This window comes from Cariama cristata, unplaced genomic scaffold, assembly GCF_000690535.1.
Source record: "Cariama cristata isolate BGI_N322 unplaced genomic scaffold, ASM69053v1 Scaffold19675, whole genome shotgun sequence".
Lineage (NCBI taxonomy): Eukaryota > Metazoa > Chordata > Aves > Cariamiformes > Cariamidae > Cariama > Cariama cristata.
The window spans coordinates 14,521-32,639 of record NW_009616000.1 but is presented as its reverse complement, the minus strand read 5'-3'; the positions used below and the strand labels follow the sequence as shown (position 1 = coordinate 32,639).

The window sequence follows — 18,119 nt, the reverse complement described above, 5'->3', positions numbered from 1 at the left end:
CCAGCCTGTACTGGTGCCGGGGGTTGCCTCGAATGCTTACTATGCTTAGTATAAATGAGCTTTCATTAGTTCTTACTTTACTGAAGCAATTATGTTGTTTTAACTCTGCTAGCAACACATGGAGCTGTTGAATGCTAATGTAGCTAATGGTTTCTGCTCAATCACGTTGCTGACCAGCAAAAGTTGCAGCAACATTCTTTCTTGGTTTTCACTTTGGACACCTTCCTTTAGAATCTGCTGGAATTTTGCCTAAAAACTAACCTTAGAAATTGAAACTTCCAGTTGAAACTAGAATATGAATCTTTTCCAAATACAGGGTATCATGCTTATTAATATGCTTTTCTTCTCCTGAAGTCTATGGGATTTTCTTTATTATTTAGCACTTTATGGAGCAGATATTTTGAAGCCTGAATTAAATTCACTCTGTTTTTTCTAGCTCTCCCAGAACAAGGTTCAGATGGATTCAGTACAGCTATGCTTCTGGTGTTGATTCTTGGGCTATTGATAATGTGGTCCTGGCTACAGGGTGCCCCTGGATGTGCTCAGGCCATGGCATCTGTGATGCAGGTCATTGTGTGTAAGTAGCAATCTGCTTAACCTGCTTCATAGAAAGGATATTGTGTTTTATCTAGGCCAGATGGATAACACCTTTTCCTCCCAATTTGTTGCTAGGTGTGACAGAGGCTTTGGTGGTCCGCACTGTGTCCCTGTCATTCCCCTGCCGTCTGTCCTGAAGGATGATTTCAATGGTAACTTGCATCCAGACATTTGGCCTGAGGTCTACGGTGCTGAGAGGGGAAACCTGAATGGTGACACCATCAAGTCTGGAACAGCTCTCATTTTTAAAGGGGTCAGAAATTACTTACACTGAAAAAATGAATTAAAAAAAGTAGAGTTAAAAACAGAAAGTAAATTTTTTGTTGTTTCCCCCCACACGTTTATGTCAAAGTCTTTAGGCTAGAGTTTGACATTTTCATTTTTCTTGTTTTTCCCACCCTAAGTATGCACCATGTTTGTCATGGGTTTTTTTTATGAACAAACAGGTTTCATCTGTTAGTTTGGCTATTACTTTCATTTGTGGTATAAATTCCTCCATAACCACCAAAGGAAAAGAATGAAACTCTGCGGCAGATATTCTTGAGGGCAAGTGAGTGATTTGGAAATATAGTACACATTACAATCAATTGAGTTTGTGTCTTGAAATCCTCTGATTGGCTTTTGAGTATTTTGAATAATACAAATTAGTCAGCACTGTAGTCTATATAATCAATGTTTATGTAGCTAGCCTGTGTTTTACTTAATTCTATCGCTTTGAAGTTTTCTAGCTCTTTAAGGATTTTTTTGTTAATTACAGGTTAAAAAAGGCCAGGAAATATTATATTTTCTGAACTTCTCAGTTCTTCAACAAAACACATAATAGAAAGACTTTTGTTCACATAAGCACACAAATTTTAAGCTCACCCTGAGTCTTCACTTGATACTGTGAATTCAGGTGCCCCCAAAAAGCAAAGTTTAATAATGTTTGGTGTAGAAATGAATTCTTTAGAAATATTTCTTTGCAAAACCTTGACTCCAGTTCAACCTCTTTGATCATCAAATCACAAATCACAGGATGTGAATTGCCTAAAACTTGGATTGGTTGTTCCTGCAGGTTCTTTTCCTGGGGGAATGGGTCTGAGAAAGAGGGAAGCTCTGAGAGGTGCTTTGCCAGATCTCTGCAGAAAGGGGATCAGCTCTGGCCCCAGGATCCACACAACATTGAGCTCATCCATAGAGATGGACAGGACCATAGGGGTCACTATGAGGTTTCCTATCTGCTCCCTTTCCTTACTGCTCTAAGTCAAGAGGTTGTCTAAGAAGAGAATATTTGTACAAAATATTTTTTGAGGCACAGAAAAGAGCTCCTAGAGAGGAGTCTTCCTGCCTGGAAATTAGTGTGCTTGGCTACCATACAATTTGCCCCAAAAATGAGTGTTACTAGCTTGGACTCAGTGTCTGAATAAGTCAGTGTTTGCAGATCAATCCCATCCCAGTGGTTCAGAGCATGAACTGAATGAGCTGTACCTGTGTCTGTAGCTGATCATGTGGCTGTGACTCTGGTGGTAACACACCCCCATAACTAGCCCCTTCCATCACTATGGCTCACTTTGCCAAGGCTAGCAGTGTTCCCATATTCTGCCTGGGCAAAGGTGCTGGACAGAGAGTTATCTGTCTTGCTGCCACTGGCAGTCAGTAACAGCCAACATCCGACAACAGTAAGCTGCAGAGTATCTTCGATAATGGGAACTGAGATTCACACTATATATTCTGTATTCGCAGGAAGGACTGAGAATGCTTGTTTCAAGAGATCTAGATTGCACTAATACCGTGTACATCCAGTTTTCATTTAAATTTATTGCCAAAGGTAAGATCACTTCTCTATCTTTATTCATACATAATAGCATGCAGAAAAGAATATGGTTTTACGTTTTCAACTTCAGTTTACATGATCATCAGTTTATGGGAACTTGTTTGAGATTCTGCACCATCCCGACCTTGCTACCAGCCTGCATGGACGTCTGTGCAATTCCTAAGAAAAAAGTAAACTGTGGTGGTGTTAAAAACAGCACAACTGGTACAGTCTTTGAGCAGAAGAGAAACAAAATAGCTCAAGATTTTTTTGAGATTTTGCAGTATATTGGGGAAAAAAATTAATTTATCAGTTTTTTAAGTCATAAAATGGTGCCTATAGTAGATTACCTAAGGGACAGATAAGGAACTACAGGGGTTTTCATTTTCAAGCTTCAGTCCACTGTATTGAAAGCTCTTACCATTTGACTTCCTAGTAGGTATCTCAGAGATGACCAAAACTCTACAATTCTATTTAATTGTGTATGAAGAATAGTCAGACTTTACAAGCCAAGTTTACACATTGGTGTAACAGGCTTGAGACAGTTTCTCTAGTAGAAGTATTTTCAAGCTGATGATTCAGTCGTACGCTGCTCCAAGCCCCTACTATCTCCAGCTTTGCAAGATAAGTTTATCCAAGTCAGGAGTGACACGGTGGAGAACCACTAACCTGGTTGAGGGTTTGAGTCACTCCCATGCAATTTCAGAAGTTTTTCTCAGCATTGCCTGTAGAACTGGCACTTCCAGGCTGAACTCACAACAAGCAAAAACTCCTCTCCCTTTGGTGGAGGGCGGAAGATGTTCATAGTTTCTGTGGAAAGCTCAGCACTCTGAGACAGGACCGTAACTGACTCAAAGTTTGCCAAAGGACAGTGTGAAAACAGTTTTGAACCAGCTCTTTTTTCCTAAATAAAAATCTTAGCCAAATCTCTGTATGGGCAAGTAAAAATGTAGCTGTTTCTGAATTAAGTTTGATTCCCTTTAATAGGGATTTAATCATATATATTTGGCTATTTATTACTATTGTTTAAGTACTTTATGGAAAAGAGATAAAACAATAACAGCCAAAAACATAACATGCCCCAAAACAATAACATGCCCAGTATTTCATGTTTAAAAGCAAAAATCTTTGTGAAGACTTCCTTTTCAAAACTATGCCTTGAAAATATGATCATTGCCAAAATATTAAAAAATATGATGAGTAAAAATATCATTCTGAAAGGCAGGATTAGCTAAAGGCTTGAGGCTGGATTTTGACACTTGACCCACAAAGGTAAAGCAGTGAAACTGCAGGAGAAATCTTTTCTCATTAATTCTATATGGCTTGCCAGCCTGGATACAGTACTTAGTCTCAACAAGCTCCCTAATGTTGAATGCAAATTAATGTAGCTGGGCACATCTCTCAGCTGTAAGCATTAAGAGCAGTGTGTGGTTTACTGTTAATTGCCACAGGTAAACTGAAATCAGCTCCTGGCTGCAAATGTCTCCTCCCTGCTTTGTTCCACACATAGTGGTTGAACAGAGGCTGCACTGGAGCAGAGTAGAGCAGGAGCGTGCACATCAGGCACCTTGGCTACAGCAAATTTGGTTAATTTAAAAACAGAACATGGGAGAAACTTGCACGGTAACCACAGTGACACAGGGATGAAGAAACTGTTCCTTAGTCCTTTACTGCTGCTAGTTCCTGCCCCTGGACTGAGTTTTTGGGGACGTGCCATCACTATGCTACACTATGAAGGGAGTGGACAGTGTAAATTTGTCCAAGTAAGAACTCAGCTCAGGCATATCGTCACTCAGATGCTGATGTTCCTGGTTGGCAAGTCAGGCATGAGCCAAACATACACTGGGGACTGAACTTGTGCAGGCTAACCAGCATCAAGTACAAGTGCTGGGCTCTAATCAGCATATGTTAATAGTTAGGGCTGTAAAGAGCCTTTATTCACTCTTCAAAGCTTTAAGTTAAAAAAGGAGGAACTGGTAGCCAGAAAATGCAAATTTTACTCTCAGTTCCACCACTGATTTTCAGGCCCAGCTTAAAGCACAGAATATAGCTGCGTTGTTGTTGTTAAAACATGCTAATAAAGATCGTCAGCGCTTTCCATCAATTATATGATTTCTGGGCATGAATATGCTCATATCGGTGTCTGCAGTTGGAGCCATAGACTATAAATTTGTGAGGATAAGGACTGTGTCTTTATCTGCGGGTGCTACAGATGGTGATGATAATGTCTGGTACCTGGGAAAAACAAGCAAATAAATGCTGAATTAGTGAAAAATGTCTGTGGTAGGAGGAATTGGTTTGTTCTAATCTAAAAAATTATAACACTGAGATAGCTTCTCATCTAAGTAATTAACTGTGACCATACATATAACGAACAGCAATGTAAATTTAACCCCTAATTCAATAGTGTTTTGCACACAGACAAGCAGGGGAAAGCACGGGAAGATGTATACATACAATACATGTGTAACGTCTCAACAGCTTTAGTTGTTGTTAAAGGAAGCCCATAGTTTGTAATAGATGTCAGAGGAATCTAATTGTATTTACACTTGAAGAAGTGTTTTTGAGCTAGTGCTTTTAAAAACCTGATTATAATGAACATAAATGCATGTCCTCTCTGCTCTAGGCACCCCGGAGAGGTCTCATTCCATCCTGCTGCAATATTCTGTCAACGGTGGCATCACTTGGCACCTGATTGATGAGTTTTACTTCACACAGACTACAGATGTCCTCTTTATTAACGTTCCTCTGCCCTATGCAGCCCAAAGCAACGCGACGCGGTTCAGACTTTGGCAGCCTTACAACAACGGTAAGGAAGAGACACCCATGGGACTCCAGGTCCACACTTGCACAGTGTAGCATCTGTAAGAGGCTACACTTTTAAACTCAACAATAACAGAGACTCTTAAATCATATTTTCTTATATTTGAACTCCTTCAATTAAAATTATTGCAGGATTATGCTTACTGTTCTTATAAAACTCCTGTATGCTTTAAAGTGAAAGTACCTTAACCTAGTACCCCTTGACTGTGTGCAGAAGACTTATCAGCTTTGATCCTGGGGGGACTGGGAGATCAAGCAACACAGATAAAGTTAACTTCACTCAGGTTATTCTTGTTATTTTTAATGGACCTGATTCTTGTTTACACTGAGGCCCCATTAGAAACCTCCAATTACACAAAAGTGTCCCAAGTGTAAATGGGAACTGGGCCTACCTTGCTCAGAATTAACTAGGCATTAAAAACCTATTTAGAAAGAGTATGTAGTGAGCAGTTAATCTTTTGATTAAATTGTAAAGGACTGTAGAAAACCACAAGAGGAATGCAGCTCATTCCTCTTGATTACAGATGTGCCAGCTGATGAAAGCTTTCCTCTGCTCTCAGTTACTCTGAGCACATCTCTTAGCGGGAACTGTCATTAAGGGCTCTAAAGAATTCCAGCGATCATTTAGGCACGGTGATACAGCAATGATTTATTCCATGCAGGCAAATGCGTACTGCACCTCTAACAAAAAAAGTGAATTCAAATCCAGTCCTAAGAATCCAGTTCCCATTCATTCTTCTGATGGGTCCTGCCTAAAACATTTAACTAATTTTTTCTTGCAGACATTATCCTTAAGTAGGAATTTTATTTAAAAAAACAGTCACACAAAAGATCTGGCAATCTAATCCTTCCTCTCCAGTTTGAAAAGACTAACTTTCCAACATCTTTGAATTCATAATTCATTGGAGAGAAGGTGACTCAGAGTTTCCCTCTCTCTCTAAGAGCTCTTGCCAGGCAAACACAAGCTGCTGAGTGCAAAGAAAAAGGTGTAGGATGAAATCACCCTTTCAGGCTGCTTGGGCTCTACAGCAACTGCTCATTTAGATGATTCTTAATTAAAGAAGACATTGATGCTAGTGTTTCAAAGTAAATATGATTTAAACAGAAGATAATTGTTCAACACAGGTTTTTCACTCTTCATTTTGCTGTGACTTTTATAAATTTTAGAGGAATAAAAGTTAATTCTGTATGGTCAGGCTGCAGAGCAGTATGGGGACTATTTTCATGGAAAATAAAAGTTTTCCATGTTCCATTTTCATGGAAAATGAAAATAGCGAAGCCATGCTTTAGCATCTTTTTCTGCATGTAATTCATAAATACTAGCTACTGTTCTGCTCTCTAATACTAGTAGTATTAGGTCTTAATAGGAATGTTCCCCTTTTCTTTGTAGGCAAAAAAGAAGAAATTTGGATTATTGATAACTTCGTTATTGATGGAAATAACCTAAAGAATCCCATGATCCTTTTGGATACATTTGACTTCGGTCCCAAAGAGGACAACTGGTTTTTCTATCCTGGTGGAAATATTGGGCTTTATTGCCCATATTCATCTAAAGGAGCTCCGTAAGCATCCCTCAGCAATAAATTTGAAAGAAGTGACAGTGCAATAAACTGAGTCTAAAGTACTCCTTTCCTTTTTTTACAGGGAAGAAGATTCGGCTATGGTATTTGTTTCAAATGAAGTTGGAGAACACTCCATTACAACAAGGGACCTGAGTGTAAATGAAAACACTATAATCCAGTTTGAGGTACTTTTCCTCAGAAAGCTATTTTGCCTTTTGCTTAGAGAGCTCTGTTCTTTCAGGTTCTGCACTTCGGTGTATTTGCCCAGCCGTTATGATTGCCAAGTAGAGAAGCCTCTCTAATTTCCCCTGTAATTGCTTTGATATTACTTCCCCTCACATGGGTGTATCATGAAGTTTTTAATACACAGATAAGGGAAGGTTCTGCCTCAAAGTCTTCTACTTTCTTGCCTAAATTACTGCTTTGTCCATGCCTATATACTTGCACTGACAGCATTAAAGTCCATATCATACAAGTTAGAGAGTCACCACTGGCAGACAAGATGATTAGCAAAATATAATGAGGGTCCAGATTGCCACTTCACAGCCTGCTCAGGATAAATGTGCAGCATTTCCACGAGCTGACCCAGTGGAGAGCTATGACTTCATCTGTGACACTAGAGATTAATTTTTCCTACCTGCTGGCTTAACTGCACTGTTGTACTTTCTCAGAGAGCCAAGGCTCTGCTTTCCTTTTGCTTCTGCCCATGCTTTCACAGACACTGTAGAAGAAGCTCTTGTTTGGCCATGATGGCCTGAATTCATCCCATCTTAGGGAGTTACCTAGAGCTCATGAATACAGAGCATATTTTTTGTGCTTCTCATATAATCAGTAGAAATAGGTCACCCAATGACAACACATAGTCTAAAATAAACGTATTTCTGGTTTATCCAAAAATCTAAACTGCACGTTGGCTAGGGTAGCTACTGATGAGAGTAACCATTTAGCCTAGTATGTATTAGTTCAGAGGGGTCATTATATTGTCATTAAGAAATTGTAAAAGAATCTTTCTTGTAAATTGCCATGCCACAATTACCAGGCTGCTTTTAACAAAGATACAGCATGCTGTAGCAGTAAACAGCCAATGATACCAGTTTATAAACAATTACTAAAATGATACTAAGGATTTTCCAAGAAAACTAGGTTCAGCTGTGTACTCAAGCACCTAATTCATAAATTATTGAATATAAACCATTTTCCATTTTAAAATATAGATTACAGCCTGTAGAACAAAAATGTTTGAGGTCACTTTAAGATATTCTTAAGTCTTCAGAGCATTAACCTCATAAAATCTACATACTTACTTCCATATGTGGTAAGAACATTTGTTTCAGCTCACGTTTTTGAGGATGTTAGTATAAATGAAGAAGTTATGCATAATGCAGTAGAATTTCTCTCTGTATCTCAAGAGTCAAAAACTTATATTGGGTCAAGCATCTCTCTAAGCTTCCAGATGAGTAGGCATCCCTTCTAGTCAGATATAGGTTGATGGGACTCATGTGCATTGAAGAGTGATGAAGGAAATTCGATGTAGGATACATTTTCAACATTCATGCACACTTTCAAGTATTACTGGGTTTTAGAAATAAACAGATTTTCATTACAGAGCTGCATGTTAGAAAGACACTTACTTTTCCACTACAAAGATATGTAAAAAACCCAAAATGTTTCATAGTTTTAGTTCAGGTTTTGTATTTCAGTGACAATGGGGTTTTATTTATTGCATGGTAAGTATAATACATCTTATTTTATATGACAGAGTCATCCTCTAGGGGAACTAATTTTTCTTCTTTTATATGAGCAATTTGAAACTAAAAGAACATCTTAATATCAGTGTGAAAGAAAAGCAGACTGATTTGCACTAGGTGCCTGCAGAAAACACATCTTAAGAGGTCTCAGATTCTATACAAAGCATTTTTATCTTTTTTTTTGAGTAGTAGAACTGTTGTTCATGTAAGTTTTCTGCCTTTTCTACTGTTCTCTACATCAGGATCTTGTAAGAACACCTGAAAAGTTTGATACAGCCAAACTATGTTTTGGTGTAACATCGAATCTAAATCCAATCCAGCTATGATACTCTTTTAATGTTATCTCCTAGGGCTTTGCCACTATACAGGAGCAAATGGGTAGTGAATATGAAAGCTGAAGAAAATATTGAAGTGATACAGCACACACCCCGCGGCATAAGCTTTTTTTTTGGAAGTGTAACATAAATGAGGATCATAGTCCAGCTCAGCAATTTAACAAAAAGTTTGTTTGCACATTTTGTTTTAATGTTTCTGGTTTTAAAAACGCACATTTTTTTTGGTGCTGTGATTACTTCAGTACCTGCCAGAGGACTGCAAGAGCTGCTGTGTTTGCTCAAGCAACATTAGCAGCTCTCTTTCAGAATTTTGTCTAGTTAACTTCATGGTTTTCTTTTAGTAGAAGTAGTTGGGGATTTCATATTATATTCATTTAATGGTAAGCCAGAGTGCGATATGCCCATGGACAGGTTGGGCAATGTGCAAGAGTTCATGTTCAGGTGCATGTCCTAAGTGCATTGTCCACATTGTTAAATGAGTTCCCAAATCACTATTTTCCTGGGCTAAATACCATACCAAATGGGGGAAGATGACTCAGAAAAAGAGTGTTTAGGATTCCCACAGCCTGCCCTATGTCATCTTCTGCATTCCACATCTTGGCCCCCAGATCAACATCGGCTGCACCACTGACAGCTCCTCTGCCGACTCGGTAAAGCTGGAGTTCTCACGGGATCTGGGGGCGACCTGGCACCTCCTGCTCCCCTTGTGCTACAGCAGCAGCAGCCACCTCAGCTCCTTGTGCTCCACTGAGCATCACCCAAGTAGCACTTACTACGCAGGCACCACCCAGGGCTGGAGAAGGGAGGTCATTCACTTCGGAAAACTGCACCTCTGTGGGTAAGTGTCCAGCTCCTATTCCTGCCCAGCTGCTTGCTGGTTTTATTTCTGTTTTCCATCCAAAACGTTCTCCCAGCACAAGGATGGTGTGAAAGAACTCCAGCACTAGAGCAGACCAGATGACCATTTTTCTCCACTTTTTGTCCTGAATATTAGTTAGTGTTCAGGCTATTCCCAAAAATATGTTGTGCCTAATGCTAATGTAGAATTACTGAAGATAATTTCCTATTTATCCTTATATCTAATTGGTAACATTTTTATGGAAGTGGGTTGCATGGTAAAATGAATGCAAAACTGACTGTCCGTAAAGCACTTTGAATGTTCTTTACTGCAGTGCATTAGCCATCGGATTTTATCAAGGATATGCATGCATGAAATTTGAGATTCATCAGAAAATGCAGTAATATGTGAGCTAGTATAGACTTGATTCTACTTCAGTGTAAGGAAATGGACTGATCTAAATACTCGAGGTCTCTTATAGCCATAAAGTTCTTTGATTCTAAGAAATTAACTGCTGTAGTCGCTCAGAAACTTAAAGTTTGTGGAACAAACCAGGTTGGATGACAACAGATACATACATAGCAGAGAAGAACAGTACTTGCTAGCTAGCATAATAATACGTAGCTCTTCAAAGTATAAAACAGTACTGTTTGCTTTTGCAGGGAAAACTGTCCTCTAGCATCAACTCAGTTTATGTAAAAGATCATGTCATTAAGGATTAAACTGTAGCACATATGAATGAGAATGAGCTATGCAACTATGAAACTTTATGAGTCTGTGCAACTATGGGACTGAGTATCTATGAAACCACTGCATGCAATGGGCCCTCCACTAAATAAGGGGCCACATATGTGCCTCTGAAAGCAGGAAAAGACCTATATAAGAGTTGAGAACCAAGTTTGGAAAGCCTGGATGTTTAATAATTTAAGAAAATGTTTAAATTTTAAATTTTAATTTTCTAGTTTATGACAGTTAACATTTCAAGCATGGAATAGGTAACCATCTCTTGCAGCAGCCCATTTGTCCTTCTGTTTTTGCCAAAAATAATTATTTGATCCTTTACTTAACTACCAATGCATCCCTCCAAATGAAAATTTTGACTATGCAGGCTCCTAACTCATTTAAACCTTCCAGGTATTTTGATTTAGCCCTCTGTTCCTGAGTGATTCTGTCCTGTTTGCCTGCCTTCCCTCCTATTCCTTCCCCCACTCACCAGGCCAGAAGATAATTGCTGATAGCCAGCCAAACTCAGCAGCTTCCATGGAGCACTCAGTGCGATGAAATTCTTGGGCCAGAGGGCTGAAGACAGATTTTCTCCACCAGAATCCATTGGAATAACAAGAAAAAAAACTCCAAATCTGCCTCCTTGTGTAATTCTAAAAAAAAACCCAGCCTTTTCATCCCCAAAGTGTCTAGTGATTATATTTAAATGAAGATGAAGACATTTTCAGTTATTTCCACTACATATGTTATTTTGGAAATTAATGTATGTTCTCAGCAGACAGCTGTAACTAAAAATTAGTATTTCAGTTATGTTCTGAAGGAAAAGCCCAGTTGAGCCAGTGAAGAAACTCCTACCGACTTCAGCAAGACTGGTATTTCACTCTCTGCTTCAGACATTAGCCACACTTCACCCTCGCCAGGAGGGACTCTGAGAAAAGGACCTGATGTCCCTCAGGGGTGGAATGAATCCAGCCTGTGGGGCAGAGATCTCCTCCAGAAGAGGAGCTTACAAGACCTCCACCCTCACACTTGTGTCCTTCACCTCAGGGCACATTAAAACCTATGGTTTTGACTTCCAGCAGGACTTTGGTTCTCGAGTATCTTTCTTGAAACAATTAGTAATGTCCCCACCCATCAGCTATCCCTTATCACTTGAATCTCCTCATAGAAATTCCTTTTTAGCAAATCAAGACAAAAAAACTCATCAGCTACCTGTGCTATTGATTCACCTGCTGCATTTAGATATCTCTAACAAGACACATTAAACATGCAAGGCAATTAAGTGCTTTTCCCTTCTCACTCTTCTAGTTTCCTTCCTCCTTTAAAATAGTTTCTCAACTGGGAATAAAATTAGTCTCTCAAGCATTTTTCCCCATCTCAATTTGATTTCCCTCCTTCCCCACTCAGTTCCTCTTTATATGCAGCATTGATGCAAGTAGCATTTAGGAGGTGAATTAAAAATGACAGGACAGCACCCAGAGGAGAATATAGTTTAAATTAACAACTTGTAATATCAGCCTGGTTTAAGATTAAGCTGCCCAAAAGCAAGCTGAATTCCTGGTGATGTGGCAGATCATGTTTTCTTTCTGCATAATTGAGGGTGAGATCCTACCACCCCAGCTCCACAGGTGGTCTCCCTGGGGGCAGGGTAGCAGCATGAAGTAGGATTTCACTCTCCAGGAGAGGTGAAGGTGGCCTGGTCTGACCTAGGCGCTGTATGTCAAAACAGAGGGAATCCATCAGACCCCAGCTGTTCATCCTCCCCATGAACGTTGGAGAGAAGAGTGGTTAACTTTCAAATCCCATTTTCAAGTCCGTCATTCAGTTTTGGTATTACAACTAATGAATAATATTATTTTTATTTCTGTCAGTACTTGGGTTGAACATCAACATAAAGATGCATGAGGTACTGAAGGAATTAGATATAGCAGTCAGTTTCTAGAATTAAGCTATTTATCAAGCCAGTTCCAATAGAACGAATACTATATATATGCATAGTTTGGTATATATATGGAATACAAAAAAGATTGAACTATTACTTAGAGTTAGTACACTTTATGCCTTTTTCAGGTTGGCAAGATTCAGATGGTACCAAGGATTTTACCCTGCTGGATCCCAGCCAGTGACTTGGGCCATTGACAACGTGTACATCGGCCCACAGTGCGAGGAGATGTGCAATGGGCACGGCAGCTGTATCAACGGCACAAAGTGCATCTGTGACCCCGGGTACTCCGGGCCAACTTGCAAAATAAGTACCAAGAACTCTGACTTCCTTAAGGATGATTTTGAAGGTACCTTTTTTTTTTTTTTTTTTGGGGGGGGGGGAGGTCTGCATTCTGCCTTTCCATCTCAGTAGAACCCAGGGCTCAAAGGATAAAACAGCTAAGTCTTCTTCACCCCTGCATGCTTCTGAGTATAATTTCTGCTGTGGGGATATTGCAACGAACCAAGTCATTTAGATGTCATTCTCAAGCATGATTTGTGAATGTCTGATGGCTATCAGTTGTCTGGCTCTTTGTGAAGTTGTTTATGCTGGAATACAAAATCTTCACTAAAATAGAATTTCCTAAAACTCTACATGTAGAAAATACTTTTAGAAGAAAATGATGATTTGATGATAGTTTGACATTAGCACAGACACAACGCGTGCAAGTGAGGCAAACAACAGAAGGCTTTGAGGTTATGTTTCTCACTACAAGGGAAATCTAAATGGCCTTAATACAGCAAACATGGTTTCAGAAGAGACCATGTGTCTCAGCAGTGAGGGCCACCACCTGGCAGGCACGGCAGACCCCAAGTGAGTGATGCCAAGAGGAAACTCAAAGCCTTATGCGTGCCTGGGCACACACAGCATCCATGCACACAATTCTAAAACCACCTCAAGGTTTCCCCTGCTAGCAAGCATGGCAAGAAGAACACATTTTGAATAAAGCAGGACCTGTGAACCAAACTCATCCCTTCACAGGTGTTGCTGTTCATTTTAAATTTTGCCAGCCCTTGCTTGCATGCTACCACATGGTACCCTAAGTTTCTTTATAGACCTGGGTACTTTGCTGTTATCTTAAGAAAAATGAAGAAAAGTGGAAATCTTGTGAATGAGTGGAGACTAAGGTCCCAGATTTCATACTTCTAGGCTTATTTTGTTTTGATTCATGGCAATTTTCTAGAATACATTGCATCAGAAACACCGACTATTTCTTCACTCTTCATGTGATGTTTAATTTATCTCTCTTCCTCTGGAAATAGTACTCTTGCAGTAAGAGCACTTCGGAGTAAATCATAAATATGTATTCACTATGTATTCAGGTCAGCTGGAGTCAGATAGATTTCTGCTTGTGAGTGGTGGAAAGCCATCAAGGAAATGTGGTATCATGTCTGGAGGAAACAATCTTTTCTTTAATGAAGAAGGCTTACGTATGCTGATGACTCGAGACCTAGATTTGTCACAAGCCAGGTAACACAATTTCAAAGTTCTTTCACGATTTCACTGAAGAAATAATATACTGAAGAATAATACATATGTGATACTTCTGTGGTAAAGGCAAGCTGATATAGTCTGTGGTCCTTGCTCTAGCAAATATTCCATTTTAACCACTGTTACTGTTTTAAATTAAACTTGAACCTTAACAGGATTAACTATTTAAATGTTTTTGATTTTTTTTTCCTTTAATAAGAAGTCCAGGATCTGATGCCACACCTTCAGTAGTTTAAGCAAGTTTTTATTTCTTAAATGCATAACAAGAGAAATTGATTGCACGTCACACGCTCTGCTTGTCCTACAGTCTGGTGTATTATGAGCCATTACTGAAACAGGAGTATCTGCTGCCAGTATAATTCTTACATTCATCATCTCATAATTCTTTCATTTCTGAAGCTTGCTTTCTTTTTATTGTGAACATTTGTTTCCAATAATTCACTGAGAAATTCCCATCAAGCTGTCACCAGCTACACTGAGCACAGCAATTGAAACCCAAATATTTTTACTGTATTTAGAGATTATGTTGTATCAATACAGACTGCAGAGCAGATGTTTGATGGGTGAGACACGCTGAGCAAGCCACATTAAAAAAATTTACACTAATATAAATTAAACCACATCCTAATTGCATGCATGGTAACAAATAGGCATTGTTTTCTAATTTATTCAGTATCTTAGCTTATGTCCTCATATTATTACTTTGGACAGATTGCATTTTCTCCGACACTTTTTTCCACTGATCTCTTGTAAACACTCTGCTCCTCTCTAATGTTCTGTGGGAAACACTTTAACAGGCACTTTATTTCTTTTTGGCTTGTCTTCATTAGCATAGAAACTTTAAATAACGTTTTAATTGCAGAGCCTCATGGTCAATAAAGATACCTAATTTCTAACAATTATATCTTTTAGATCAGCAATTAGCTAACCCTCAGTGAGGTGTAATATTAAAGATCCCTGTACTGAATTTATAAGATTCCTTACAGCAAACTTTTTTCAGAACTTGGTAAACACGAACATCAATTCTCTTCACTAATTTGATTTCCTAGGCTGTTCTGAAATTAAAAGATTGTTTAACAAAAGATACAAGGGATCTTGTAAGTTGCTCCATGAAACTAAATGACATGTTTTCCTTATTGCTCGTGTTCAAAGAACTGTCATTTATCTCTTCTTCGTGATAGTCTGTAGCTGGATTTGCATATATTGACCTCAAGGTGTTATATGGAGATAAATGACTTCTGTCTTAGTAAAAGGAAAACAAAGCAGTACATTTAATTTCTTGTATATGCTTATGAAAAATAAGTTATGAACAAATAACTGTTTGTTCTCTTCTGAACAGCAAGGCAGGCTGCACAGGCATTGCTAGTTCTGTTCTTTAGCAACATAAAGTAATTGCAGTGGGATTTTCTTAATTTCCACACTGACACTATCAGCCACCTCCAAAGCACAACAGAGCTGGCTGTGACACAGACATGCCAAGTTCTGCACAGGACTTGGGGAGAGGTTTCAGTTTATGCCAGGAATGATGAGAACCAGATTTTCTAATAGATATTTTTAAGGGTAGTAGACTCAGTAGTCACAGTAAAACCTCCCCTTTTCTTTTGAGGAGATCCCCTGAAGTACACAGGTGAACCATGGTGTCTATTGGTGCTGCAAGCCATGCTCAGCACCCGGGGATTGAAATCAAGTGGACTCTGCAATCCACCATCCACTGCCATCACATCTGTATGTTAAAGAAATTAACACAGGCAACAGTACATCACCATCATGGTGATATCAGTGGCTGAAACTGCACAGCACGAAATATCAGTAGGGATAGAATATTTTGGGTATTATAACTGATCAAATCCCTTTCAATTCTGAATTACTAGAATAATATCCGCACATTTTAGTGTTACTAGATCTACAAGAAAACTTTGCTTTTCCACTTCGAAATAGGCAGAGCCTTTGCAAAATATCTGTGGGATGAGAAGAGAGATATTTAAAATTACTTTTTTACTTGGTAGACGTTGTTACCTATATTTGAGTGGGTTATTACTATATTAGTAAAAATTCAGATGAAAGAATAGCAATCCATAGAGAGCAGATTCAACAGAGACAAGGTCACCTGGGTTTATTTCCTTTGAATTATGTGGTGAATGTCGGAGTAAATCTGACAAGGCACAAAGACTTGCCAGCAGTGAATCCAATCCATTACAGTTGATGTGTTGATCCATGAGGGTCCCCAGTGCTCCTTTACAGCACAAGCAATACGTTATGTCTGGGACGTGGAGGTGGATACAATCTACAGAGAAAGAAGTTATATATAGTAGCAAGAGAAACCATGAGTTGCAGCGAGGACCAGAATTAATTGACTTGCAGGTCTGGTGTTTTATTGAAGCTTTGTCTGCCCAGCACCTCTGCAGCCTCCACTCCCAGCAGATCTACCTGCAGATCAAATCAGAGCAAGACTCTTGATACAAAATTTCTTCTGCGCAGTTTCATTTAACCAATTAACAATAATAATTAGAACAGATACAACACTCTAAAGCTGTGCAAAAGCTGTGCAAACATGAATTAATACTTGTAATATCCCTGCGAGTCCAATAGGTAAATATCATTACAGCAGCGGTTCCCTCCACTCCAAGTGCATAGTCGAGCTATTTATGAGCATCGGCTAATGGGAAGAATTTCGCAGTTTGATACAAGTCTATTGTGCTGCTTTGGAGAAGCCAATTAAATAGGGGATGAAAGCGCTGGTGTCCCTGGGTGGCTTGGGCTGGCTTCAGGGAAGCCAGCACATTTAAGCGGTGTGATTTAGACAAATTTCCCAGGCTGACTAAATGAACAAAATGATCCTTGAAAGTGAAACGTGCTTTGTTCTGTCCAGATTTTCTCTAGTTTATGCCAATGGAAAACTGGGATGCTTATTTTGAATTCAAGCATTTCAGCAAATTCATAGCAAATTATGATCTACTTAGGGCACCGTTGCTTTTCTGCCACTAAAATCTGTACTCAGGGGCTACAGGGATAGAAATTTCACCCAGGATTATGTTTCTGATATTTGCACCACCATCTGCTATGCAGACAAAAGCTTAAAACACAAATGACCGGCTTTGTTCAGCCTCTTCTGCCTGGCAAACTACCACACAGGCAAAATGAATTTTTGTCATCCCACCTGTCTGTCTACTTATATTCTGGAGGCTTTGAAAAGGAAATCATAAGATCTCCTAAAGCTGACTCCTACAGCAAGAAATCACGGGGCTAGTCAACAGACAAACTCCAAGTCTCTCTAGTTGGTTATCTAGGATGCTGCAGAAAAGAAATCTTTCCAGTAATTGCTCCCTCTGTCAGATTTGTGCAGTTCTTCATGAGACTGGGATGCGGCAAGGGGGTGCCAGACCCCAGGAGCCAGCCTGTGCTGCTGCAGTATTCGCTCAACGGGGGCCTCACGTGGAGCCTCCTCCAGGAGTTCCTCTTCAGCAACTCCAGCAACGTGGGACGATACATTGCCCTGGAAATTCCCTTGAAGGCCCGTTCCAGCTCCACACGGCTTCGCTGGTGGCAACCATCTGAGAATGGGCATTTCTACAGTCCCTGGGTAATCGACCAGGTAAGGAATCATCTGAGTTGGGTTTTTTTAATACAACTTTAGACTATTTTCAGTCTTCATGTTTCCCTTTTGTTGGCGTATGTCATTTCACTGGGCCAAGCAAAAATGCTTTGTATAAAGATATTCCAGAATTGTAATAATTTAGCAAAATAACAGAGCACAATTATTGTTTGCTAATCTTGTGTTTTTAATGCACTGTTTCCATGCAGGGTACTGAATGCCCATTTTGGAGCTAGGAAAATTTTTTATACATGGCTAGAGCCTCAGGATCATATTGCAGAAGGCCTTACCATGCAACATGCAAGTCTGAGTTCAAACTTCAAAAACCTTCATTTCAAATCTATCCAAATATGTAATTGGTTTGGTAGAATGTAATAGAAAAAACTATAGAAAATGTCAATCTATATCCATCTCCTAATTTTGAAAACAAAATTTTGTTTCATATTTGGGATTTGCTTCTATAAAGATTATTATATTGCTTTGTATGACTTGGTATAAATCTCAAGAAACCCCACTAAAGTGATTGCGATCTAAGTAGTGTTATTGGGCTGTCCAAGTTCAACTTGCTTAAACATTTATGAATGTTTTTTTAAAGGATTTAGTTCAGGTCCTTAGGAGAAACCCAGAGACCGAA

The 18,119-nt window shown here is 39.3% G+C and overlaps 1 protein-coding gene across 1 annotated transcript in view; it reads left to right on the top strand.

Moving 5' to 3' along the window:
- Positions 1 to 436: 436 nt before the first annotated feature.
- LOC104161545 (reelin) overlaps positions 437 to 18,119 on the top strand; it is a gene marked incomplete at both ends in the record, with an annotated part of 30,865 nt that continues 13,182 nt past the window's right edge. The window contains 10 exons of the mRNA XM_009700024.1: positions 437 to 577; positions 673 to 850; positions 2,320 to 2,404; positions 5,016 to 5,198; positions 6,603 to 6,774; positions 6,857 to 6,959; positions 9,466 to 9,695; positions 12,489 to 12,709; positions 13,725 to 13,872; positions 17,227 to 17,485. Coding sequence (XP_009698326.1) covers positions 437 to 577; positions 673 to 850; positions 2,320 to 2,404; positions 5,016 to 5,198; positions 6,603 to 6,774; positions 6,857 to 6,959; positions 9,466 to 9,695; positions 12,489 to 12,709; positions 13,725 to 13,872; positions 17,227 to 17,485 — 1,720 coding nt within the window. The remainder of the gene's footprint in view (positions 578 to 672; positions 851 to 2,319; positions 2,405 to 5,015; positions 5,199 to 6,602; positions 6,775 to 6,856; positions 6,960 to 9,465; positions 9,696 to 12,488; positions 12,710 to 13,724; positions 13,873 to 17,226; positions 17,486 to 18,119) is intronic.